The sequence below is a fragment of the Vidua macroura genome, chromosome 12 (assembly GCF_024509145.1).
Source record: "Vidua macroura isolate BioBank_ID:100142 chromosome 12, ASM2450914v1, whole genome shotgun sequence".
Classification (NCBI taxonomy): Eukaryota; Metazoa; Chordata; class Aves; order Passeriformes; family Viduidae; genus Vidua; species Vidua macroura.
In genome coordinates, this window is record NC_071582.1 from 7,630,098 (window position 1) to 7,656,958 (window position 26,861).

The 26,861-nt window shown below is 36.0% G+C and overlaps 1 protein-coding gene across 3 annotated transcripts in view; it reads left to right on the forward strand.

Annotated features, from left to right (window-relative positions):
- The window catches only part of LRRC49 (leucine rich repeat containing 49), a 40,630-nt gene that overhangs the window by 2,158 nt on the left and 11,611 nt on the right, over window positions 1–26,861 (forward strand). For 2 of the 3 annotated variants that reach the window (XM_053988694.1, XM_053988693.1), the window contains exons 4-10: window positions 1,281–1,380; window positions 1,958–2,161; window positions 3,513–3,579; window positions 7,479–7,622; window positions 11,583–11,644; window positions 17,347–17,494; window positions 24,282–24,365. In XM_053988694.1, the coding sequence (XP_053844669.1) occupies window positions 1,281–1,380; window positions 1,958–2,161; window positions 3,513–3,579; window positions 7,479–7,622; window positions 11,583–11,644; window positions 17,347–17,494; window positions 24,282–24,365 (809 nt within the window). The remainder of the gene's footprint in view (window positions 1–1,280; window positions 1,381–1,957; window positions 2,162–3,512; window positions 3,580–7,478; window positions 7,623–11,582; window positions 11,645–17,346; window positions 17,495–24,281; window positions 24,366–26,861) is intronic. The other variant, XM_053988695.1, reaches the window with a different exon arrangement.

The following is a 26,861-nucleotide window of genomic DNA, read 5'->3' on the forward strand; positions in this document are numbered from 1 at the left end:
AGATCAGTAGACCATTGTCAGGAAACCACTAGAAATCATTTTCAAAAATACAATGCAGGCATTTAAATGAATGCTTTTTATAAATCTTTCTTTAACAAAAGAGCAAAGAGCAGCAATAGGGATCTTTTACACACCTTTAGGAGGATGACAGTAGAAAGTCACTTTACTGCCATCCTGTCACATTTCAGACTGATGATGGTCTTATGTTTATTGGCTTAAAAATCTGTGACACAACTAAGTAAGATTTTTGCAACAATGGTAATTGATTTTAATATTTTTGGGTTTTTTTTAAACAGTTTTGATTTTGAAGGATGTGTAGAGAATGTTGTTAGAGTAGCTAATGATAAAATTCAAGAGTAGCACTGAAAAGATTCTTAATTGACTGATGAATTCTTTTACTCAAACAGATACATAATAGTATATTTTAGGCAGCAATGGACTCATGGCTATAGTAGTAAAACAGTTGTCTTGTTTATTACAGAATTGATGTTTTTCCTGGTAACATACTTGATTTGTTTGAAGGAAGAGGAAAAAAAAAAAAAGGGGCAAGCACACAGATATCAAGCCTATATTCTGCAGTAGTGTGCATGAATAATTATCTATTTTTTAACCAATGTTTTTCAGCGGATCATTTTCCAGATAAGCCAAAGCTCACAGAGCACATTTGTTGATTAATTTTGCAGGTCTTTTTAGACGTCCTCCCTTTTTTCCTCTTATATTAATGAAATGCATAAGGATGAATTTATAAATATGCCTTCAAGGGCTGCCTGTTTCTTGATAATGGAGTGAAATACCAATGATCACTAGGTATTGTGTGCACTTACCTATGAAAGACTTTGCATTTATTTGTGGCTCAGTGGGAGTGTTTCAATATTTCAGTGCTTTATTTTCTAGTTCGATCAACATCTACTTGATCTGTGTCTTTTTAAATTTATCTTAAGTTGGGCAATGCCTTCTTTAAGTTCAGATACTGAAACTGTAAAACATTTTTACAATCTTGTTGGGTAATTCTAATCAAAATAAAGGCAATTACAAAACATCTGCTTACAGCAAATAGTTGAAAAAAAATCTCAAATAAATAGATGTACTTTGGAAAGAGGATGTAGAGGGATATAGTCATAATATCAGGAAAGAAAACTGATAAATCATAGTGCTGAATGGAGGCAAAAAACACTTCCATGCTTTTTATAAGAAAAAAAATTTTGCTTTTATCACCTGTAGTTCAAGATATGCATCTACAGAGAAGTAGTTCATGTATTCTCTGTATGATTTTCCAATAGATAACACGAATTTTGGGAGCAGTTCATCAATAACTTTTCCTGTATTGCAACGTACTACTGAAGAAAAAATCCTGAACTCGGATAGACTTAGCCTGGAAAGGTGAGAGGGTGACAGACTGCATGTGCCAGAGCTTCAGCCCCTGGTCTAAAGTGACCAGAGTGACCAGTGCCCTACTAATGGCTGCAGTCAGTGGTGGGTTTGGGTTGTTGGGTTTTGTGTGTGTGTGTTTCTGAGAGAAGAGCTCTGTCCCACGGAGAAATTCTCTGTGAATGTCCTTGTGATGAATATATCCATAGAGCAGTCATCTAAGGCAGGCAGAATTTCTGATCTGAGCTGGCTGCTCATGCAGCTGAAGAAAAACTTGAGTGTGAGGAATCTGTTGGAATTTTAGTGTGGTCACAACACAAAATTTCCATGTAGTTTCCATGTAACAAGCAAATCTCTGAGAGGAGAGGGGTTCAGACAATTTTGGAAGTATTTCTGCTGTGTTTTCAGGCTAATTTTTTAATAGGCAGGAGTTTCTGCTTTATCTATAGAATTTAATTAGCAAACTTTATTAACACTGTCTTAACCAAGATAATATACTTTTCTCTGTTCAGTCAGAGTGGGTGAGCAGAAGGTGGATTACTGATTTGTTACTCACTTGTGTGTTCTGTTTTTTCTTTTTTTCTTCCAGGCAAAAATTGACAGTGTGCCCAATTATTGATGGGGAAGATCACCTTCGTCTTCTGAATTTCCAGCATAACTTTATAACTCGTATCCAAAATATTTCTAATCTTCACCATCTTGTTTTCTTAGATTTATATGATAATCAGATTGAAGAGATAAGTGGGGTTTCAACTTTGAGATCCCTGAGAGTCCTTCTGTTGGGAAAGAACAGGTAAAAATAATAAAACCTAACTAAGGCACTGTACCTCTTATGGTGTAACAGCTGTGAATTCCCATTGCTTCTGTTACAGTTTCCAGCTTGTGATGTTGCTGTCACACCAGTGAGACCTGCCCTATGATTAGCTAAGTGTCAGGCATCCCACTAAGGAAGCACACAGATTTTGTGTGCCATGTTCTTCAAAACTTCCTTTCTTAGTAAATTTAAGCAACATTTCTAAAGTACTTCACATGTTCCCATATAATCTTCGATTCTGATTGATTATTAAATGTGTTCTTAGGTTTGTTTGGCATGTTGTGGAATGTCTTTTCAGATCAAATGTAGTATTAATTGATTATTTATAACCTATAAAAAATATTTCTGCCTGATGTATTTATCTGGGAAACCTGCCAGAGAGGAGTCATGGATTTTAATGCTTATTTATTGCTTTTTGTCCTGTAGCCTTTAATAATTTAATACATGTATCTGTGGAATTGCTCACACATCTAAAGGTTGTGCTCTGACTTCTTAAAATTTCCTCATTTTCTTATATTCAGTGAAGTGAGAACTGGTGACCAGATTTCAGTTATGTGCAGATTATAAAGACTGTACCTCCTAATTCAGCCTGTGTTCAAAACTGACAAGTTTCAATAGTGCTACATGTTACTAGAGCTAAGAGCTTTTGTATTAAAAATCTCACCTGTAGAAATCAATTTTTTTTATAGTAAAATGTTGGGGTTGTGGGTACTAAAATTTAAATTTAAAGTGCCTTGAGGAATTATTTTCCTTATCATAACCACCCTGCATGCAGTTTACCTTAGAAGTGTGGTGTTGAGGTAGTTAGGACTTTGCCTACTAATGAGTGGGTGGTTACACATCAGACAGAGTTGTTACCAACTTGTTTCAGCTTGACCTGTGTGTGATCTCTGATTACTCTCAAAGCAAATGCTCAATACATGTGTTTAATGTCATCAGCCAGTAGATGATGCTGTTGGGTGCGTAATAGCCTAGGTTTGGAATCTGACAAAATATGACAGGACAGAGAATTTTTAAGACAATGAAGTTGTTGACTTTGGTTTCATAGTGGAACAAGAATTCCATCCTTTTCTTCTTTCTAGAAGAGAAATTCTGCTAAATATAAACATAAATTCTGCTGCTATTGAATTATTGACAGTCAGAAAGGAAGATGATAGTCTTAAAGTCATACTCACTTATATGTCAATTTTTTTTCATGGCTCAAAATTTTGTTATTTTTCTGTTACTCTTGTTAGTCAGAAAAAAATAGGCTTTATTTTGTATTGAGTGGAAAATGAAATATACTTTTAATCTAATATTAAAAATAATTGTCATAACTGAAATCTTGCAGAATAAAGAAGATCTCAAATCTGGAGAACCTAAAAAACCTTGACGTTTTAGATCTTCATGGAAATCAGGTACAGTACAATAACTTGATTGCTTATGTTTGTTGTGTAGACATCATGTATTTGCTGTGTCTTCTACCAAAGTATTGTTTCTTTAAAGGGAACTGGTGGCAAGTTTTGCAGCTCTTGAGGTCGCAGAGTCAATAAGTTAATAAAAGGTGTCATGACTTTTATCTTGAATCTTTGTACCAGTCTCTTGTACTTTCAGTGTTGTACTTCAGGAAGGTTACAGTGATTAAAATGCTGAGTTAGCTGAGCATGATGGCACTCCTATCCACACAACAGTAACCTACCACAAGCAGTTGTGGTGTAGTTAAAGTAACACAGTCTTAGAACTGCTATAATCTTTTTAGGTACAATTGATTGCTGTTTCTACTGTTGGTGGTCTGAAAAATCAGATTCCCTACACACATGTAAAAAAGAAGACAAAGACAAGTTAGGACTGTAGGGACTTATAAGTGGTGCAAGAAGTTTGTGGCTGCTTTAAATCCGAACAATGCTTTATTTGAACAATGAGCACGTTGTACAGTGGCAGAGGCAGTCTAGGCCCAGGTGATGGCATTACCCTTGGAGTCTTGGCCATCTCCAAACGCATTCATTCACAAATGTTTGTTTGAACAATACAATCCTTTTTGTATTGCTGTTGGAAATCTGATGGGGAGTTATGTTTTTGTTAAAAATACTTGCAGATTAACACTGCAGCTGTGGCAGTCAGCAAGCTTTCCCAGCACAAATGAAGGAATCACTAATGAAAATGAAACACATCTTGCACAATTCTTACAAATGATTGTGATGTAGAGTGGACTTTTTTTTTCTTAAAGTATTTATATAATTCTTTACACTAACTGCAACTTTACTAGGAGTTTTGGGCTGGTTGTTGCTGGATCACCTTCATAATGATAGACTTACTTTGATACAGGGAATGTAACAAATTACACTATGTCTGTAACTAACATTAAATCTTGGAATTTTGGAAGTTATTTTGATTTTCAAAGTGTTTTCATCATAAATGTATATGTGAAGGGCACAAATGTTTGGAAATGGAGTTAGTTATTTCCTTTTTTGGTAGATTTAGTGTATTTTTCATGTAAGGACCAAATAAAGACTATGAACTTATCTTCCATAAATTATCTTTCTCTTCCTTTCTAGTTCAAAGATAAGCATGTTTTTCTGTTTAAGCTCTTTTTTCCCCTGCCTTTGAGGAATTCAAAGTTTATAACACCAGTCTACCATCCCATAGTATTAGTTATTTTTGAATGCTTAATGAAGAAATGAAGGGAAGAAATGCTGTATTTGGGATACATCTTAGTGGACTAAGTTTTGAAGGCTGGATGTTTTTGTTGGCTTATATAACACTGAATAAGGAAGCTCCTTCAACTATTTAAATTCATGGGATTTTTATTTTTGGCAGCCTTCTTGTCTATCTTAAAATGTATTTCTTCTACATTGCAAATTTCTGAGGAACGGACTTCAGCAACATAATTGCCTTTGAGAACTTCAAAATATGGTTTCTGATGTTTAAAAATATAGCAATTTAAAAAACGGATCAGAGAATTGGAGCCAGACATCTCAGTGGTGTTCAGCAAAAGGAAAATAATCATTGAGCATTGGGATGTACAGTATCTCTTAAATGTTACCAGTGATCCCAGGTGAACACTGAACAATTAAATCCTGTGCACAAGTTATAGACAAGGTATTGGAAATATACTAGATTAACTATTATTAACACAGCAATATAGACACATAGAATTGCATCATTTAGGGCCTCTACACATGAATTTTATTCTAGACTGCTTTAAATATGAAATGTCATTGGAGTAATTTCCTGTGTTCTGTTTAATTCTGTGAATAATTTTTCTTTCCAGAAGTTCAAGATGTAAGTAAAATTATGCAACCTGATTTTTTTTCATGCGTGAACTTCTTTTCATTAATCTCAGATTTTTTTTTTTTTAAGATACAGCTTTCATTTGTGCAATTTAATTATTGATGGGTGATTATTTGGTGCATAAAAACCTTTTTCTGAATTCTATTTCATGGTGAGGTATTCAAAGATACAAACAAATTAGAAAATAGTGTTTTTGTTCAGTATTTACAAGCAGACTCTGACTTGTATACTAATTTCTTTTTGATACTATGTAAGTATTATTTGAAACATGCAAAAGGAAGTGATAATAGCTTGTATTATTTCTTACCTAATAGTCCATATGTAAAGCTGGTGTACCTTCATGTGTGCATGCATAATTGAAATAGGCAATTCAGTAGAGCTAATCTTAAAGCTTAGCAAAGTGGTGAAGAATATTTCTATATGTTGCTGATGAAATCATTATCTTTGCAATAGCAGTGAAATACCAGGATTAATATTCTAGACTGTGGCATTCTAGCCTGTAATTCTAGCTGGGCAGACATCAGCAGAGATCTGTGCTCTTCATGTCAACTGTCTGCTCTTGGGGTTGCTTTTAAAAAAAGGTCTCTCTATACAAATATGATCTTTTAAATAGTGGTATTTTCTGTTCCTCTTGCTGTAATATTTTTGTATGAAATACACATAAATGGATAGTTTAAATAGCAGTTGAATCAAAAGTTTAAGCACCTTGACTCAAAGGTTTAAGATGTTATTTAATTTTGGCCTTGTATCTACTTTTGTATGCTTTTTAATTGAGAAATTGTTGAAATATTTCTTATAGCAGCATATTCCAGTCACAGACGTACATGTACACATATGTGTCTATGGATATATGGAAATTACCAACAAAATGGGACGTTCTCAAACTGTTAAATAAAGGCTACCTTACCTCTTCTGTTCCAGGAGCTGCTAGCCACTTTCTGCAGAATGGCATGGCCACACTTGCACTGGTGTAAAGCAGCAGGAAATTCCATGTCAGTGACACCAGGCACTCTTTACTGCTCTGCACCTTGGCACTGTTGGCCTCTTGGAGGAGGAATGGTGTGCCTGGGCACAAAGGGGGCTTACAGGGGTCCAGAGATGCTAATTCTAACTGCCAGGGAATGATCCATGTTGGTAGCTCTTTGCACTGCCAAAGCCCTGTGGCTGCTAAAGTATCTTCCACAGGAAAACCTGCTGGCTTCTTTCTGCCACCCAGCATGGGTTTCACTGAGACTACCCTACTGTCCCTCGTGCAGTGGCTGTCCTTCTCCCTGTGTGCAAGTCAGGCATGAATTCTGCATAGGTGCTGGAGGACAGATCCCACCCTGCCATGAGAAATAATTGTCTGGGTAGAGAACCTTGTGTGGATCACTGGGAAACATTAACAGCAGGAAACAAACCCATACTGAATCATCAGAGCAATAATCAATGCCTCTGTAAAATACAATGGTATTTCTAGGAATAAAAACTAAAATTAAGGATCATTAGCTATTATTGCTCTTTTTATGCCATTTTTTTGCTTTGTCATTATCACCTGAGTCTTTAAAATAGGTTATTAAGTATAAAAACAAGCATCTGCCAGCTGCCTGTTTACTGTAATTCAGTCTTTGTTAGGTCCCTCCCTTTTCTAATCCCAGGAAGATAAGTGAGTGTCTTTGCAGACAAATTAAGGCTCAACCATGCACAAAATTCCCCCATTTTGGCATACCACAATACCATCACTGTTGTCTTGGTTTTGTGTCTTCGAGGTTGCTGCTACAGAGCACCACAGCTGAGGTAACCTGATTTCTGATGGGACAGAAAGAAATGTTGACTGAATTTCACTGCAGGATGGCAAGAAAAATGTGGGTGAATACTTGTTCTGGATCTCTGAGTACCATGGTTTAGAGAAACACAGGCACACTATTATATGAAGCTGGTAGTTCATGTATACTTTTAGAAAACGTGTGTCACATATATATATATATACACATATATTTTCTAGCCATATAAAACACAGTGTGCATGTTTATCATATCTCTGACAGATTGCTAAAATAGAAAACATCGGTCATTTAAGTGAACTGAGGGTGTTAAACCTTGCCAGGAACCTCCTAACTGTTGTAGAAAACCTGAATGGACTGGATTCACTCACAGAGCTCAACCTCCGTCATAATCAAGTCTCTGCTATAGTAAGGAGCAAAACTCTTGTCCTTCTCTTTTTTCTTTTTCATTTCCTTTTCCCTGTTTTTGACAGAATGAATGTTAACTGTAACTTCTTTAGACCATATCAGTGTTTCAGATTTTTAACATCTGGTGTTTCCTTATATTGTGTTGCTTATATTGTTCTGCTGCAATACTTAATTATACAACATAAAGGTGAAACAAACACATTCATTTTGGTGTTATTTTCTTTAAATGTGATCAGGGAGATGGGACTTAGATGATCTTTAAAGGTCCTTTCTAACCCAAACTATGATGTGATTCTATGATGACTTATAGTGTTCCAAATTTTGAAAGCTCATGATATTCCTTGGGGAGAGGGGAAGAGTTTTTGTGGTTCTGACATGCAAATTTAGATAGTCTTTTTCCATATAAATTCATGTTCTAGAAACAAATCATCTCAATTTCTGTAGGTTAGCTAAGCAGTAAGAACATCTTAAATTTCAACTTAAGAATGTTGCTGGGGCAAATGCAGATAAAACAGGTATTGATTGTAAGAGCAGAGTTTTCTAATGGAAGCTTTAACTCAGCATTTTAAGTCTTCCTATTCTAAGCATTAAGATTTTTACTTTGCAAATTGAGTTGTAGTTCAGATATGGCAAGTGGATTATTCAAACAAGAGCTTTTTAAAATAAAAATTTACTTAGATAGCTACCTTTTTATGGCCTGCATAATTCTTTTAGTTCCTGGTCCCCTGTTGCTGCTGAGCCTTTCTTTTCTTCAGTTTCTGCTATTTGCAAAGTAGGAATTGTTTTTACATTTCAAAAATGAGAAATTTTTGCTCATTGCTGATTCTCTCACTGTACCTTCCCCTGTGTCACTGATGTTACCTAGAATTCTCTTTGCTTGTAGCTGCTGCCTTTTCAGTCCTCTCAGGTGCAACTTGTACTTTTTGCTGTCATAAGTGGAGAGTCAGCATGAAATTTAAATTAGTGACTTACAGACTTGGACTCTGTGCTGTATCTCAATGTTTTAGTGTTTCCTGGCAGAGACAGTGTTTCAGAAGATGATGTTCTCTTCAGGGAAATATTTCTTTTACTTGTTGGCCTGTGGGGCTTTTTTTAACTGTTGTTGTTGTCAGTATCTTTTTGAGTTTTTACTCTGATTAAATTCTAATGAAATACAGTTTTGTGAGTGTGGATTGTTCTGTTTTTCATTGAATGGTAATTTTAGCAAGTATGGCACTAACTCTGTGTTTAAGTTTTGGACACATTATACTGTCTAAAACTCTAAGTAAATATGGCTCCTAAAAGAAAATGTTTTTTCATATATAAATGATAGGTGTTGTCTTTTTTTGTGTGTACAATAACGTGCATGTGTTTCTTTACTTATGTTTGTTTGTTTTTTTTTTTAATGAAAGCTGCATTCCTTTTGTATGGAAATTCAGATTCTGTTGCAATAGGAAATTACTAAAAATGCAGAAATATGGAAAGAAATATATAATTCTATGGAAAGTATACCAAAGATAGTTTATTTCTGGAGCACTTGAGTAGCTGAGGGAGGGTAGTTATATTTTTTTAAGATGAAGTTTAAGTTCATGTGGTTGACTGTGCAGGTGGAGGAGATATTTTAATCATGATGTTGTTATGATACAGCACTTGGGTGCAAAATATTCACTCCTAGGCTCATGAAAAGAATTTGGTTACTGTACTTTAGTTACTCAGTTACTGTGACAATGCTCATTATGACTTAAGCTTTTTAAACTTGATTATTCCTTCAAATGACAGACTCTAAACACAATTTTAAAAATAAATTGCTGTCCTAAAATAATTTTTAAAATTAATCTGATTTAAATAACTTTCTATTTTTTGGTGAACCTTCCTTATTTTTCACATACCTCCCTTTGACCTGCCCTAAGTGTATTATTCTTGTGTAGGAAAAATGATGATCTCATTTGTCAAACAAAAATAAGGTTCCATACTGAACTCTCTGTCCATTGCAGTTTACTGTATTGAATAACTTAAATTATCCAACTGGGTTGTAGCTAGTTTAAGGAATGAAATCTGCAATGATCCTTTACAATCCACTGGCCTTGGACTACCAGTTTAGGGACTGTTTTTTGTCTTCGAGCTTTTCGCTATAGACTGAAAATCCTTGAATCATAAGTAGTTATTTTTGTAATGATGAACTGTAGTTGATTCAAAGCTGTAGGATTTGCAGAGGCAGTCCTGGGGCTTGTTTTATAGCAGAAGCATCTTACAGGATTGAAGTGTATTCAGAGAGCCTGACTTTTCAGAAGAATAGCAAACAGAATAAATGATGACGAAGAGTCTTATATGGCATCAAAAGTACAGCTCTCTACGTACCATGAGTCATGAAAATATCTACTTATTTTTCATCCAGTTGTGAGTTAGGGCCTCTGTTAGGAAGATTATCTATATTTTTCTTTGGAAGACTGACCTGCTTGTTTGCTTTGAGGTATTAAAAATTTAGCATTTTGGGTTTTGTCATCTGCAGCTTGATCTTAGACTTGCAGGAATGGTCAAGATGTTCACCATTTTTTCAAGAAAGAACTCCTGCCCTCTGCCCACCTCACTATAAGACTTTGTATCAAGAGTGAAATAGCTGGAGGTTTTTGCGTTTTTTTTTTTTTTTTTAACAATCCTGTCTAGTGTTTCCTGCCACACCTATGAGACTTACAACATGTTTTACAAGACAGCAAAACATCGTGCTAGGAAATTTGTCTTGAAGGGTAATTACTTTGTGTTCCTCAGTGATTAGTTGAAATCATTGCTGCTTAAGCATTTCTGAGCACAACCCTATAATGCCTGTCCTCATGTGTGTATCCACCTGTATCATTGTGCCCACCCTTTTAGGCATCAACACCAAGTAACCTTAGGGACAGAGGGGATACCCAAATGCACCTCTGTTGTGAACTCAACCTTTGCATGGTCTGGTCTGGGAGGACTCAGGACAGCTCTGAATCAGGAGTTTTGTACCTGCAGACTTGATCCCATGCTCATTGGATCCAGTGGTGACTCTCAGCAGCTTTGTTAGCTTAAATTCAGTGTTTCATTAATAGGAGCTACAAGGTTTGTTAGAGCTGCCTTTGTTTACCTGTTTGGAATGAACTCTTCTGGACTGCTATGTAGACATGTCAGAAATCTGATGAAAAGAGGAAGAGTTGTAGGCTAAAATAAAGACACTGAGCTCTGATGCTCCTTTCCCTTTCCCAGGTTTATGTCCTCTGGTTTCAAGTTGGAGTATGGCCATTGTTAGGGTAAGGAGATGCAGACTTAGAACTGAGGGGTTAAGTGTGAATGGCTTGTGAGTCCCTGCAGACTGTGCTGTCTGTCTGATATGGATGTATATTTCACAAATGAAGTTTGATCTTACTTAATATGTTTCATCTTACTAATATTTGAGCTGTTTGCTATTTAGAGGTTTTCTGCAAAGGCATTTAGTGGCAATATTAAATTTAGTGTTTCTTATTCTGTAAACTCATACCTTCTAAATGTTAATTGTGAAGGTTGTAAAGGTGACAGAGTCCTTCAGTTCATTCTCTGACTGGAGAGTCACTGCTGTTTGGCAGTGCTAAATGCACTGCTGTATTGCACTTCAAAAACCTTATTTCAGCAAGCTTTTTTTTTTTTTTTTTTTTTTAAGCATGTTTATCCTGCAGCTTAAATGCTGAGAGAGCACCTTGGCTTGTTTCCCAAAAGCCTGTTCAGAAAGCAGCAGCAGCTGTAGCCTCCTTTTCTTTAACATGATTTGCTTTGCAAGTGATGCAGCGTGTTCTGCAGAGTGGGATCTGCACTGAAACACTCCCTTGCAGTCTGCATTAGGGAGAGATGGAGCTGCACGTTCAGCAGAAATCAATGTTGCAGCAAGGTTACAGCATTTAGAAATGAAAGCATTTCATCAGGCCAAGTAAAGAGGCTCAAAAGCCAATTTCATCTGCTGAATTTATGCCTATCTTTTCTTTCTAGAAAGATGTGGATACTTTGCCCTGTCTCCAGCGTCTCTTCCTCAGCTTCAACAATATATCTAGGTAAGGGGAATAGTAGTTTGCTTCCTATCAGTAATTTGAAGTATCCTACTGGAGCTGTATTTCATGAAAATTTGAATTCAAACACTGTGAGTACAGATCCTTTTTTCCTTCCCTAACATATCAGATAAAAACAATCATGCCATTGTGTATTTTCTACTTTAAGTATAAAAATTCTTGAAACCCTTTGCATTTAAATGTAGTTGTATTATGAGTTTTCTACCAAAAAACCATATTTTTAATTGATTATCATACTGTTTATAGTGGTCAAAATTAAAAGTGAATTTGTAAATATGTTGTTTTGCTGTTAACCTAGTTGTCTGTTAAAGCAGCATGATGCAAAGTACAAATTATATTTAACATTCCATCACTGTATTTCTGGAGTTATGCAAATTGCTGAGTCAGATTCTGCTTGCTATTATTTCATGCTTGTATTTTACTTGTCCATGTATTAATAAACTCTGAAAGGTATATTCATGATTCCCTTTCGGACCAGATGGCAGAAGCAAAATAGCTCAACTCACAAAGCTGGGCTTCTACAGTTTCAAGTAATAAGAACATTTTGTTATAAATAGAAATGTTTGTCTTCTGTGCCTTTTCATATTAATGCATTTTTGAAGTCTGCCTTTATACTCATGCCAGTATTTGAAAAAAACCCTAAGTGCCTGCATTATCTTCAGTTTGGTATGTCCTTTTTTTAATCCCTTGATCACCAGCAGCTTTCTTTGTTTAGAATCAAATAATTAAATGTGGGGTAGGGGAAGATGCTTCATGTTCTAATTGCAGGGAATGCCATGCCATTCTTGTGGTATCTGCTTTCTCTGTAAAATGTACTTAGTAGGAGCTTTTATTGTAGCAGCTACTCAAACATTTTATACTGACCTGCATTATTTGTTTTGCAGACAGCTCCAACCTACTTGTCTGTGTTCCTTAGGTTCTTAAAGTACAAATGCAATACGTCTTAAATACTCATGGCTGTTAAACACTTAAAAACAATTCAGAGATGAACTGCAGGAGTCTTTCTTATGCTCTTTCTGTAGTTAATTTGCTAGTCTTCTTATTTTAAGAAGTGAAGCGAGGGGGTTAGCATTTTGCTGCTTTTGAATAATTTCCAGAATTGAGACTTGCCTTTGTTCCTGGCTTTCTAAAAAAAGTCTCAGGTTGGCAGGAGCAAGGAGGAGACTGCAGCAGCTTGGCTCCCTCGCTGTCAGGGAGCATCACTGCAGTCAGGGAAATTGCCCTGTCTTATTACGGACTTGGTGTCTCTTGTGTAGCTTTCTGACTGCTTTCTCATATTGTTTTATGCAAATTCATGTTATTTTTACAGTGTTCAAAGAAGGAAAAATGCTTGGAATTTTCTGTGAGCTTTTGATAGATTTCTCGAAGTTTGTGATCAGTAGCTTGCTTCTTGGTACTATATAAAATTTTTTTGTCATTTATCCATGGGGGCTTTAGTTGGTCTATTGTTAGATCTAGTCTTAGGATTTTTGTAAGCTACAAATACTTATCTAGAACATATATGGAAATAGAGAATTTAGTTTGAGTTTGCAGTTGGAATAGGTATAAAAAAATCTTAATGTTAAACAAAAGATATTGCTCTTTATAAATTGTGTATATGCATGTGGGTAGATAAGTGGATGGATAACTAACTCTCTATTTATCAGTCATTATTTTAAAACACACAAATGAAAAATTTCTTTTAATTGCATTCAGCTTGGAGTTTTTTAAATAATACATTTTACTACATATAGCAGTTCTGAAGGCTAAACCCTTTAAATAATTTCTAACTTAGAGCTATGTAGTAGATATGTTTTCTACCAGGGAAGTTATTAAATATTACAAGTATATTCTTGATCATCTGTGATCTGATGCTTGGCTTGATACTCTTTCAACTGACTGAGGAAGTCCTTTACAACCATAACACCAGTGAACTGCTGTGCTGTATCTGACCATTCCTACACTCTTTTAAATGGTTTTGTGTGCTTTTGAGTCACTTACCCCATTTGCTCTGGGCCATAGGGTAATTTGAAAAATGATTTTTCCTAAAAACTACTCTGTCTATACAACTGAATTTTGTTTGACAAGTGAATTGGTGCACAAATACTCTTAATTAATTTATCTGTAGTGCATAAAAAAGACCCCCTGTAAATGAAAACAAACAACAAAATTGTCAGAACTTGAATATATTTGTTACCATTTCATTGCAATATTTTATTAATGTTCATTTTTTTAAAATAGCATTTTTGAGGCAATGCTTCCATGGAAATATTTTCTTGTTTCTATTTTTGTATCAGTGAAAATACTTGAGTCTTAAATTGACACATGCTGACATTGAATTAATATTTCAGTAGAAGACTCAGGAATGCCATTAAAAATTGTCACAATTTTAGGCATGAGGATATACCACAGTTCTTCTTACCTCATACTTCAGAGAAGGGCTCAGAATGCTGCCGCTTCTGTGCAGAACTTTTAGTAAAAAAGGATATGCTGGCAAGATAATGCAAGCTAAAACTGAACTTAATGCTGACAGGAAACAAAGGTGGTCCTGTTTTTTGGCTTCAGCCCAAACAATCTTAGCAGTTACACACTGAAGGTGTTTCTACCTGATGGCTGAAGGCAATACCTATATATAGAACTGGTTATAAAGAAATGGGAGAAATCCCATTTTTAATTTGTCACGTGGCACAGGGAAGAGATTGCAGTAACATTTGCAAGAAAGATTTGCCACAGAGAATCAGCAAGTAAGTTATTGCTCATGTTTGAACATGTGAAACCAGGGAAGACCATTTTTTAATCTTGGAAACAAAATACATTTTTTCAGTGTTACACTGCTGTCCAGGTCAGCATTTGTTGGCTTTTTCATTTAGTCTAGGCATATGGAATGAGTTGGAAACAAGCTCATGTAATTTTTATTCTTCATTTGGTTGCTAAATTGGAAACCTGAGAGAAGCAATGTTCTTAGCCTAATAAAAACAAGAAAGTACCTTTTTACTCAGCAAGATGAAAATTTATAAATGCATTGTTAAATGCTTGAACAAAAGAAGGTAAAGGGGAATGAAAGGTTGATAGTAGTTAGATCTGTTTTCATAGGTAGTCTAATAGTTAGAAACATGGAAAACCACAAGTTTTCTTCTTGGAGTATTTTTGAACATACAGTTCTCTTTCAGGTGTTCTTTCAGACTATAGTAAATATGTTGCCTTCCTTCTCTATTCCAGAGCTTTTCCCCTTTGTGCAACATGCATATGTGTAGAGAAGGAACAACTGTCTCCCTAAACAAGCAGGTTAAAACAGAAGATAAATATTCCTGTGTCCTGTGAATGTGTATCACTGGTGCAAGTAGAGCTCCAGAGTGCTCTGCTGTTAAGTAAGTGCTGCATTCTGATATGAGAAGAAGTGGCTTTGTGTCCCTTTGGCAGAGGGGAAAGCTGGATGCAGGAGCTGGAGCATGCACACAAGATGGAAAACTGATCTATTTGCAAAAGATTTCCAGAAAACACTTTCTGATAATTTAGCCCAAATTTGTGACTTATTTCTGTCTTGCTGAAATGACAATTTTAGCAAAGACGATTTATGTAAGAAGAACAGGAATGAGAGGTGGTTGCCTCCTGCAGGAGAAGGTCTTTTGGAAAGAGAATCAGACATTCCACTCAAGAAGATTGACTGAGCCAGTCTGACACAGCACCATCCAGAGCTGCTTTGTATTTCCTGAGCAGGTTAAAGGCTCCTTTGTGGTGAACAGAGGCTGGAGGGAGAGCCTTGAGATGTGGCCTCTGATTCCTGTCGGGTGGTCACCACAGGGCCTCTGTCCCAGCAGTCTGCATGCTGGGAAGCCAACAGAGGCTTGGTTGTAACCTGTGCAATCTGTTTGGGAATGTAGCACATTGAAGCTTTCATTAGTTTAGGATTAGGACACCAGTGTGACAAGTACAGTATATGAACTTTTCTACATGGAATTTGTAAGCTGAGGTTTTTTGTATGTGTATACAAAGATGTGAAAACACTTTTTTGCACTGTTTCTTTCTAAAACTGATCTGCTAATAGGGCAGCTAAAAGCAGGATAAAGCAAGCACATCTGTTTTTAGGTCCAGAGTGAATGCTCTGGCATGCTGAAGCAGTGAGAATTTCAAAGCACAGCAGTATGTGTAAGTGGAAGGTCTTGAAAACATACTAGTAATCTTTCAACTTTTCTGTCATTTCCTGAAGAAATTGTTTTTATTAAAAATGTGTAAATCATATGTAATGAAAGAAGTACTCTTTGGTTAAATGTTTAGTGGTAAGTACGTGGAATAAATATATTTAATGCTTTTAAATATACTTTAAAATCTTTGGTCTTCAAAATTATTTTTATATTTTTCAAACAAAATATGTTCTAGCTCAATGGAAATTCACACTGTGGGATTTTTGTTCTAACATGTTTGAGTTTGCCTTGCTAACTTCTGTGTCATTTGGTAAGATTGTCTTTTATCTTTAGGACATATTGAGTATATATTTTATGTAGTATGTTAGACTGATCTTCCAAAAATGCACTTCTATAAGCTGTTTTCTGGAAAGGAAACAAGATCATAAAAAGAAACAGAAAATAATAATTGAGCTTTAAATACATGTACAAAACAGCCAGTTCTTCAGATATCCTAAGAACTTTCACTGTCTTTGTCACAATCTACCCACAGTTCATTTTCCATTGGTTTTTAGATTGTTTTCATGCACCAAGTACAAAGGCAGTAATATCTTCCTCTTTACTGTCATTTTCCTGCTGTGCCCTTTGAGTGTACAGTGTAGGAGCTCCTTGCATGCTGCACCAATTGCACCAGAATATCTATTGCAACTTTATTCAGTGACAGTCTTTGAAATGAACATCTGTACTGCATGTGTTTTCTGATCACTAAGTTCAGGGCATACTTAAGGTTTGACTTGACTTAAGGCAGGCTTGACTTTGGAATGCCAAAGGACATAAGGATGGTGCAGTGTCATAGATACATTGTAAATATGTTAGGCAGTTTTATTTATTGCCATAACTGTTCAGCTTTTTTTATTAAAATCCAGTCAAATAGTTCTCTGTTGTTTAAAAATACTAAATATCTGAGCTGCTTTGTTTTCACATTTCATTTTCAATGAAAGGAACACTACAGAGGTTATACATCTCTAAAAGTGTTTAACACAGGTCAGTTATTTTTTGGCAGGTAACCAAATCTGATGTGTTCTAAGAAGCCAGCTGGTTAGAGTTTGTAGACTGAACTCAAACTAATGGACTAATCTGTTTTGAAGATTATGCTGCTTTTGTAGCTGTTTTACTTTCAATATTAATGATTATTCAAACACTTAGGATCATTCTGTGATATTTATGGTTGGCTTTCTCTCCTTGTAGTTTCCAGGTTTTTCATGCTGCCTTTGATGGCAAATATACCTATCATATTTCTGAATATCAATTTATATGTATCATATTTTAGCAGGGGGTTTGATTTAAATACTCCTATAGTTCTCCTTATTCTGCATCTCTTTTTACCTGTATATGAAGGGAATAAAAGATTTTCCAGCAGCAGCTGCTGGTATTTCAGAATACTTGTATTTATCATACGCAGTATTGATAGGTGGAAGTGTTTCAGTACAGTTAAATATTTATGTTCTGTCCTTAAGAAATAAAATCTTCCATCTCAAAATGATTCCTACTCCATGACATTTAAACTTTAAACTCTTTTGGTTACAGTTTTGAGGATATTCTGTGCCTTGCTGATTCTTCATCCTTGTCAGATATCACCCTTGATGGCAATCCAATAGCTCAGGAGACATGGTACAAACACACTGTTCTCCATCATATGATGCAGCTCCGACAGCTAGATATGAAGAGAATCACAGTAAGAAATTTCTGTTTTCATCAAATTTAATACATGCTTCAAATCAGAAGTAAAATGCAGGGGTTTCTGTGTGTATGTGTATATTAAAAATACAACCTTTTTTTCTTAATGTAGTATGGAATTGAATGATGAATAGACATGACAATATTTAAAACTTTAACCCCTTTCTTTAGTTCAATATAATGTAAGGGTTTGCATTTTTACTTCATTTAACATGTTTATTTTGAAGTGGTTAAACTCCAGCAGCAAATGCTGCGTGTTCAGCTACCATGTGACATGAGAGAGCCTGCAAAACTTTTGGTTAGAATTTTCCTAACAGTCTTTGCTGATTTGTTGTTTAGCTGAGAAGGAACAGCACATATCTTCCAAAGGAGTGGTCTGTTTGCCCTAAAACTGCTGTAATTGGTATCTTTTATTTAAGAATTTAATTGGTTTCTTTAATCAGCCTCCCTAGGGAGATCTGGTGATCACACCGTTTGTGTGTCTGTATTTTTCTCTTCCTAACCTACTGTCCCTGATAATTTCTGTTTCTGCTGCTCAAGTTCAAGTAACCTTGATAAGGGAAGAGAGGACTCAGTCTCTGTGGGCTTCTTGAAAATCCACCCTAGGGAATGAAGGACAATCACCAGGGTCTTACCATAATGTGACTTATTTTGTCTTTTAATATAGGAATAGTCCTGCTAATTCTTCTGTGCCTACTCGAAAGCATGATTTCTTACCAGAAAAGCTGATGCTTTTTCATAGAGCCAGTTAGGCTGGAAAATAGAACATGTGTGTGGATTAATTTTAAAAAGAAGGTGCTTTGGGACATGAAAGTTTTGCTTCCGTCATTGAAAATACTAAACACTTGTTTGTTCACAGATATTCTAAGCTTCAGAGGTTTTTATATTTTATACTGACCTAATAATGACTTAATAGTTACTTTTATTATGACTTTATCCTGACTTAATAATTGCTAATTACTTTGCTTTAAAAAACTTGTTTTATCAGTATTATTTCAGAAACTTGAGTTGCATAAAGAAAATGTCTCTCCATCTCCCCACTTTAACCCTTGTCAAGAGGGGATGGTTCCTGGTGGAAATATCAGTGATGGGGAAAACTGTAGAAAGAGCTCAAACTCCTTTTTAGACTCTATGAGATCTGTATGGGGGAAAAGTTGTCAGAAATTCACAGCCATGGGAAGAACTTAATCTGGGTTTGCACCTTGTTAAACATCAGAGAATCAACCACAAAGACAAAGAGCCATAGAAAACCAGGCTTCACCAGTTGTGCTGCTCATAAACCTCCTTGTAAAAATAATGTTTTACGTTCTTTATTTGCTTTCTGTTTTTTGAACCTTTTAACATTTTTCTCCACGTAGAGGGTGCTATATATTTTCTCCAATAAAAACTGTTACCCAGATAATCGTATGACTTAAGAAACTGGGATTTAAAGAAAAATAACAAGTATCATGGGATCTGTGGTAAAATTAAAGAGCTGGCAATCCCAAATCCAGCTATTCTGCCTAGCACTGCAATATGCTGTTGCTGTCAGCTGTAAGGGTAGATCTAACCTGGTGGGGAATGGACTTGCAGTGTTGAGTATGTGACTTGCACTCTTGATTAGTGTAAAAAACTAAACTTTAATTTCATTTATAGGATCTTTTCTTCATCAACCTGAAAAACATTTAGGCCATTTTGAACTTTAGCATTGCTTTATCTTGTAACAAACTGAGAGTTGGATGGTTGTTGGGCTTTTTTCTGACTAGGAATTCTTTACAAACTTGTTCAGAAGCTTTTCTGCTCAAGAACTGTGTTTTACACAGTTGTTAGTTCTGATTTTAACTTTTCTTTTACTGGAGGATATTGTCAAAAGTTTGTATGAGACTTAGAAGCTTCATTCATGTTTGGTTTCAGGAATATACACGCTTTGGTGCCAGGCTTTTTCCACAGGATTCCCTGGAGAAAGGACCCCTGGTGCAAAAATTTAATGACAGCTGTCTCTGCCTTAGGGCACTATTCAGAAACATAGAGGTGCCATGAAAACCAAGGACACCTGTACTTGGAATAAAACATTTGTGCACTGTAATTATTCTAATACTGTTAAAGTTGGGGTAGATTTGCCTTTAGGCATGGGATTGTATTGAATTATGACAACTCTTAAAGCCTGACATGGTATGGAAGCTGATGTTTTCTTAGGCCACCTCATACCTAAGCCATTTTTGAATGTGAGATTCAAGCTCTTGAACCACTGAAGCATAGACCCAGTGTGATGAAATCAGTGGAGGTTAGTACCTGTAATGCTCTTCACTTGTTCATTGTCCACACAAGATGATTTTCAGCTGGAAACCCAACCACTTGGTGTTGTGTATCTAAAACATCAGCTCAATGAAAATCTTTGGCTTTTTTGACCTTTGGGAGCTCAGTCTAAAGGCTTAAACACTGAGAAGGAGGCTGAAGTATCGTGGCTGGATGAACTCCTGTGTTCACTTGTGTTCCTCTCAGTAAGTCACTGTTACACCTTTACCTCACCTTAGCTGCAAGGTGATGGGACTGCATAATTGGATCCATGGAACAGGCTCGTGCAGAGCCTTACAGTCAGAGCAGGCTCAGGTTGCATTTGAGATTATTTACCTTGGTTCACTTGGCATAATGTTTTTTTGTTTTTCTGGGCACCAAAGCTTTTTCACCCTGCTTTGTAGTTTGAACTTTTGAAAAAGTGGGCCTGCCCAGTGGTGTTTACAGTTTGATTGGGACCTATTTCTTTTCTTCCACTCTTTTGTAATAGTAAGCAGAGATTGTCTGCAGATATGTAGTGAAGTATTTAAATATGATTGAAATATGTACATATTCCTTACTAAGGAGTTACATAACAAGGAACATTTGCTATCCATCACTTCCTCAAGAGAATTTGCTACGTGTATATGTATTTCTATATGTGTGTGTAAACATGATATATAATGCAATTTTTTTAAAATGTTGCCAGATTGAAACACAAGCTGTGTCTTTTTAGAAGTAAAGCTTTGGATTTTTCATTGAGGTTTTATATGTTTTAGAAGCTTAAAGTAAGAGACTTGTGTTTGGTTTTGATTATTTGCTTAGACATTTCATTGCTGATCAGGGAGTAGGTTCTACTGCTTTATCCACAATAGAGTTCATTACTGTATTCCATCACTACCATAAAGTGTTCTGAGGTTTTTTTCTTTTTTTAGGGAGGGATCCCTGATGGTGGTTTTTTTGGGTTTTTTTTGTTTTTGTTTTTTTTTGTTTTGTTTTGTTTGGTTTTTTTTTTTTTCTTTTTTTTTTTCTTTTTTTTTTTTTTTTCTTTCCACTGGGAAATAAGATACTTAAGTGTGACTTTGTATGACTTAAATGGTGCCATTTGTTGAAAGGACCTTGCTTGAAGACTAGCAAGGCGCTAGTGAGGAGGAACGCGCGCACTCCGCTGCGGTCTGTTCCGGATCCTCTCCGGCTCGTGGGCCGGTCGGAGGGCGGCAGTGACGGGCGCTGCGGCGGGAGCGCGCGGCTGGCGGCAGGGGGCGCCATGCGCGCGGGAAAGCCCTCCCGGGCCGCGGCGGGAGCGAGCCCGGGAGCAGCGCCCGCGCCCTGCCCGGCCGGGGACGGACAGGGACGGACAGAGCAGCCGGACAGCCGGGGGAAACAAGTGATACAGGCCGGGGGCTCCAGCTCTTCCGAACTCCTCTCTTAAAGAGAAGGGATCGTAGTGAAAATGAATTGTGGCAAGGTTATGTGGGGGTTTGTTTCATAACCTTTTTGGTACTCTGGGGCGTGTTTCGTGGATTCCTGGGGAATGTGTTTTTTAAGATTGCTTGCATGTGTTGTGTAAGATTAATCAAGAAGTGCATATGTAGATGTGACCCTTGATCTTTATTCAGAGATTTTCTCTATCACTCTGCCTTTATGAACACTGAGTAAAGCTAAGGATGTGTTTTAATTTTTGGCTAGGCTAACTTCTTTTAGAAAAGGATAAATGGTTTTTAAATGTCTGTAATTAGGATAAATTCTTGATCAAGGGAAAAAGTCTTATTCAGTTAATACTCTTGTTAGAATGTAATTTGCATTAGTTGATTTTGATCTTTGTATGGAGACTGTTGGCAGGGAAGGTACAGCACTGACTCCAGTGGGGGCAATAGACCCTCCTGCATGGAAAACAGTCATAAGGTACACGTCTGGTACCTACTGGATTAAGGGAAAGCTTTGAGAAGGAAGATAGAATAACAAGAGATTTGTAGAAGCTGAGAGAAAACTGATTTAGGGAACTTTATGGATGATTGCTTTAAATCTTGGGAAAAAAACTACAGCAAGTTGTTTTGAAATGAACAAATTTAATGAAGGCTAATTGTCTATTAATGTAATTTTGTTATCTAGCTCTCATCTCCACCAGTGTGAAACACAACACCAGCTCAGTTAGTTTGAAACTGAGTCTCTGATGAATGGCCAGATGTTTTCTGCCAAATAGAATGGATAGTTTCTGCTTCCTCTTCCTTGGTGGTAAAACTAGCTTACATTTCTCTTCTTTCTACATACCAATTTAATACAATCAAACTTCTAGGAAACAAGAAAAGTCCCTTAATTTAAGATTTCTAAATGTACTTTGTTATTTGATATGATCAATGTGTTGAAAAGTCATTAGAGAAGGTGACGACAAAAAAAATTGTAAAAAGGTTCTTTAAGAAGCTTCCTTTTTGTTTCTTTAGGAAGCCTAGTTTAAAAGCATAGATACACAGTCAAATGAAGCGATTTAATTAAAAAATAAAAATTTCCTGAAACAAATCAAACCTGCTCTCTAAAGAAAGGTATCAGTAATGTAGTTTGCTAGTGTTTATCTTTTATTTTAAGACTTGTGTTTTTTACACAAAACACTAACAGAATAATGTAATACATAATTAGGATAAGGTTTGCAGTTCTGAAAATTGAATCATATCTTGAGGAGCAGTACATTTTTATCTTGCATTATTAATGATGCATTCATATTTGTGACATATTGCCTGCATGGGGTTTTAGTTCATGATTTTCACAGCCTGCCCCTGAACCCTCCCATTCATAGGTTGGATTTCATTGTGTGGTACTTTGTTGCAGAGGCATCAAGAACGCCTTCTGTATCCATGTGTGCTTTTATTTTGTTATTTAGTTCCTGGTGATATCTTTTAACATGCACTAGTGACCTAGGAAGTCCTTCTAACCTGGATTATGCTGTAACTCCATTCCACTAGCCCCTTGGAAATACCCTGTTTAGGAATAGCTTAAAAGCTTAATAGCAGAGGAGCCTGCCAACAGTAAGAACTTCACCAGTAAAAGACAACTTGCTCTGAGAATAAATAAATAATTAAAAAAACTTAGGGGCTTTCCAGTTGGTGTTCCAAGGAAATTCTTACATACAATTGTGTTACAGAAGCTTACTCTGCCCAAAGCCTCATGCCTTACTGTGCCTTGAGGTACTCCTCTTGTTTAATGTATGATATTAGGATAAAGTCATGGAGGAACAGTTTGAAAATCTGTTCTTTAACCCCTTTTCAGACTGATGCCAAAATCCATGGTGTGTCAGTGGGTTTCAGGGGGACTGTACACAGATCAGAGTAAGTCTGCTACATGCACTGAACTTCTTATGCTTTCAAAATTGTTTTCTTAAAAATGTAATGGCCATGCTAAGTGTGAAGTTCCTGTTTTATTTTATCTTCCAATAAGCACTCACCCTTGTGCTTAGGGGCTCTTACAATGCTCTAAACATAGCATGTTGTATTTATGTAGAAATTTTGACATGTCAATATATCTTACTGGTTGATGGTGCTTTCTGTTCATTTTTGTTTGTTAATTTTGTTAACGTATAACTTTTCTAGAAAATGAAAAGGTTCAGACAGGAGCTTTCTATTTTGAGGAAATGAAAACACTTTTCATATGTTCTGGCAAGAGGCTTCAATAGAAACACCCAAATGGCATGTGAAGTAAATCAAAATAAGTTAAAGTATGCTTCCCAAATATTTGTGTTGGAAGGACTCTGCACTTTTTACTTCATAGTGAACATTTCTTTTGTTACTTAGAAAATATATGTTCTAAAAATACTGTGCTGTGAGAATGTTTAAAATTCTGTAAACAAGGGGCATCCAACCTAATATGGGTGTATTGCAGTATCAAATTACTGTACCAGGAAAATGAAGCAGCTTCATTTTCATTGTTTAGAAATCAATGGCTTTCTTCTTGAGACTTCATGATTAGGCAATAATATTGATGGGACATAATGGTCATGGAATAGCTAACTTTGAAAATGTTCTGTTCTTCTCAAGTTCTGTTGCTGATTGAGAAAAACCAGGCCCTGGAAGCGGTTTATAATGATGAAAATTAATCCTGGATTATGATTCAAGCATAAATAGAAGCCAGCTTTTTTTGCTCTGTGTGTTTTTTTTACAAAAAAAATAATCCTGCTAATTGCAAAAACTACTACAAAGATATGAAGATATATTGTACTGTCATATCTGAAAAAGTATAAAGCATATGGTGACCAGGAAAAATATTTTTAAAGACTCTCACATATATTACTTTTAACTTGCTTTATCTTCAGCGTTTTTATCTGAGTAGTTAATTATTCTGTTTTTATTGACTTATTTATAATTAACAATTTGATTGGTTTTAATAGTATTTAGAAACATTAAGGTTATAAAAATTCTAAAACTGTGTTAACATGAAAATTTCCTTTTCAAATACCAACACAAGAACATAATTTATCAGTAATACTTTTCAGAACTGGCTTAGTTCCTCCCTTTAGGAATTTGTTTTCCTTTTTTGTCATCCAGGAAGAAGAAAGACGTATGGCATCTATTGCAGCAAGGAAAGAGGAAGAAAGGAAGCGTGAAAGCCATAGACAGACCTTGCTTAAGGTATTGTCTGTGGCTCTTCTAAGGTTACTGTAAACCAGTTTACAGCAGTGATTTATATCCCAAATTTTTTGCTGCAGATATTAGATTATATAGCCCAATATGCCTCTATTTTCACAGCTTCAACAGTGCACTCCATGGCTGAAACTCTGTTCAGTCAAATATGCAAGGTACGCTTTAGCAGAAAGCCCACGTTGAACATGTGATACATGTCAGTGGATGGCAAACTTTATTTTCATAAATCCAGGCTAAAGTAAAGGACTTCTGCAGTGACTTCACTTGGTCTCCCCTTTCCAGGTGAACACTCTGGCTGCAGCCAGAGTGCACTGAAAACTACTGAAGTAGTTTTTCCTTCATTGTTTCCTGTTGAATTTGTTCCTTTCTGTGGATAGAGTGAAGGGGCCCTGAGGCCACAGGCAGGCTCCAGCTGTTGTCTCTGTCAGCAGAACTCTGATCTATCTTATCTCCCAAGCCAGCTGCCCTTGCTGGTGCTGACACACAGGAGACAAAAGTGCCCCACCAGGGGAGACCCTGGTGCCCTCCAGAACACTCTTCATGCGGCTGCTGACTACATGAGCTGTGCTCCTAATAGGAGACCAAAGATCAAAAATCTAAGAGTATCTATGTTCCATTTGCTGTGTGAATATTACCATTTGGCTTCAAATCCTGTTTTTTGGAGAAAAAAAGTGCCTACATTCTTTTTGTCAGCCAGTAATGCCTATACAAACAATCTCTTTCAATTTGGAAGTCAAATAAACAAGAAATGTTCATGTCCATATTAAGTTTCCTAGGTAAAATCATATTTCATGAAGGAGATTAGACTGGATTAGTTGCAGGAGGCCATAAGAAGTGTAGCAAACTGAAAACTAAAAAGACACAGAATGTTAACAGTATGTTAAAAGATGTTTTAAGTATATCAACCCCCCCCAAGAACCTAAACATATGAATATGAGGGGAAAAATTTTGTCCAGTGAATAAGAATATGTTTTGATTTCCTGTATATTTGTATCCTTGTATATTTCTATTTGATTAAAAAATATTGATATAATATAAAAAGACTTAGATGCGGTTTGAGGGGTGGTTTTAGGTTTTTTTAAGCAGTGTTGTTGTTTGGTTTTGGTATTTCTACTTTTCCTGCAAGATATTGATGTATTTGAAGTCTCTTCAAATTTGAAGTGTTGGTGACAGATCTTAGTAGCATCAAGAAATGGAAAATTAGTAAAGAATTTTCACACATGGCATTGTCTCATGCCATTAAAAATGTCTCTCTGACTAGGAAAAAAAAAAAGTAGGTATTTGTAGTTTATCTGTAGTTTATCTTAACCATTGATGTAATGTTTCCTTGTAGCAGAGAGATTGTTTGTCTTGGTGGCCTAGATTTTGAGGTGTTTTTTGCTAGTGGAAAATTTCCTTTCACAAGTAGAAAAAATATTTTTAACACCTAGTGCTAATCATTACTCAATGATTAACTTAACTATTTGAAGATAGGAAATATATTACATTTTAGACTTTAATTTTATCATAATATATTTCCTATCTTCAAATAGTTAAGTGGCATAACAGTCAAATACTAATATTTTCCATATGATTTAATGATTTTGTAGATCTTTCCTTTGTGAATGGGTTGATACGATTCAGGCTTTTTTTCGTTCCACACATTTGAATTGAAGGAACAAATATGCTCGTAGATACAATGTCCAGCAAAAAAAGTTGTCAACTATAGGTTTCTTCATAGTTAAATCTGAAAAAGTATTTAGAGAACTATGTTCTACAATTTTCTTTTACCATCACATTTCTCCAACATTTCTTACTCTATATGAAATGTAAATGAAATTACAGGCACTCGTTCAGTAGCAAACAATTGCTGTTTTCATGTATGCACTGCTTTGAAAATGTTTGTTTCACAATGTCATCTCTTCTTTTTCCCTCGCTGATACTTGTCTGCCCAAACAGCAGAATTTCTTCATCTCTTTTTCCAGACTTCTTTTTTATTGCTTCCAACCCACTCTTCTGGGAAAGCTTGAGATGTACTTTGAAATGTATAGAGAATGTCATTCCTTTCCAAAAGTGGTTGAACTTAATATTTACTGGAACAAGAGAAAGTTACTGCTAGCAGAATCTTTACACTTGTAAAATTTGCATTATGTAAAAGGAATTCATGGAAGTTTTTGAAGTCCTGTAGGAATCCAGCAGCCCACATCTGAGGGCTAACAAAGCAGTAGAGCTGTACAGTAATTGAGGTTGAGACCCACAGCCTTGAGAACAAACAGAATTTTCTAAAGATTGCTGTGATAAAAAACACTGATGATTCCAACTTCCCTCCCTTTCTGTGATGTGGAGCTCAGTCATTGTGGAAGTGTTGAGCAACCAGTGCTCTCTAACCAGAGAGCATCAAAACTCCCTGGGCAAATGGAACGTGAACTAGAGTTTTGAGCTCTTTAAAATGCAAAAACTTGCAGAAGTAGCAATTTCCATGTCCTAAGTAGCTTAACTTCATGC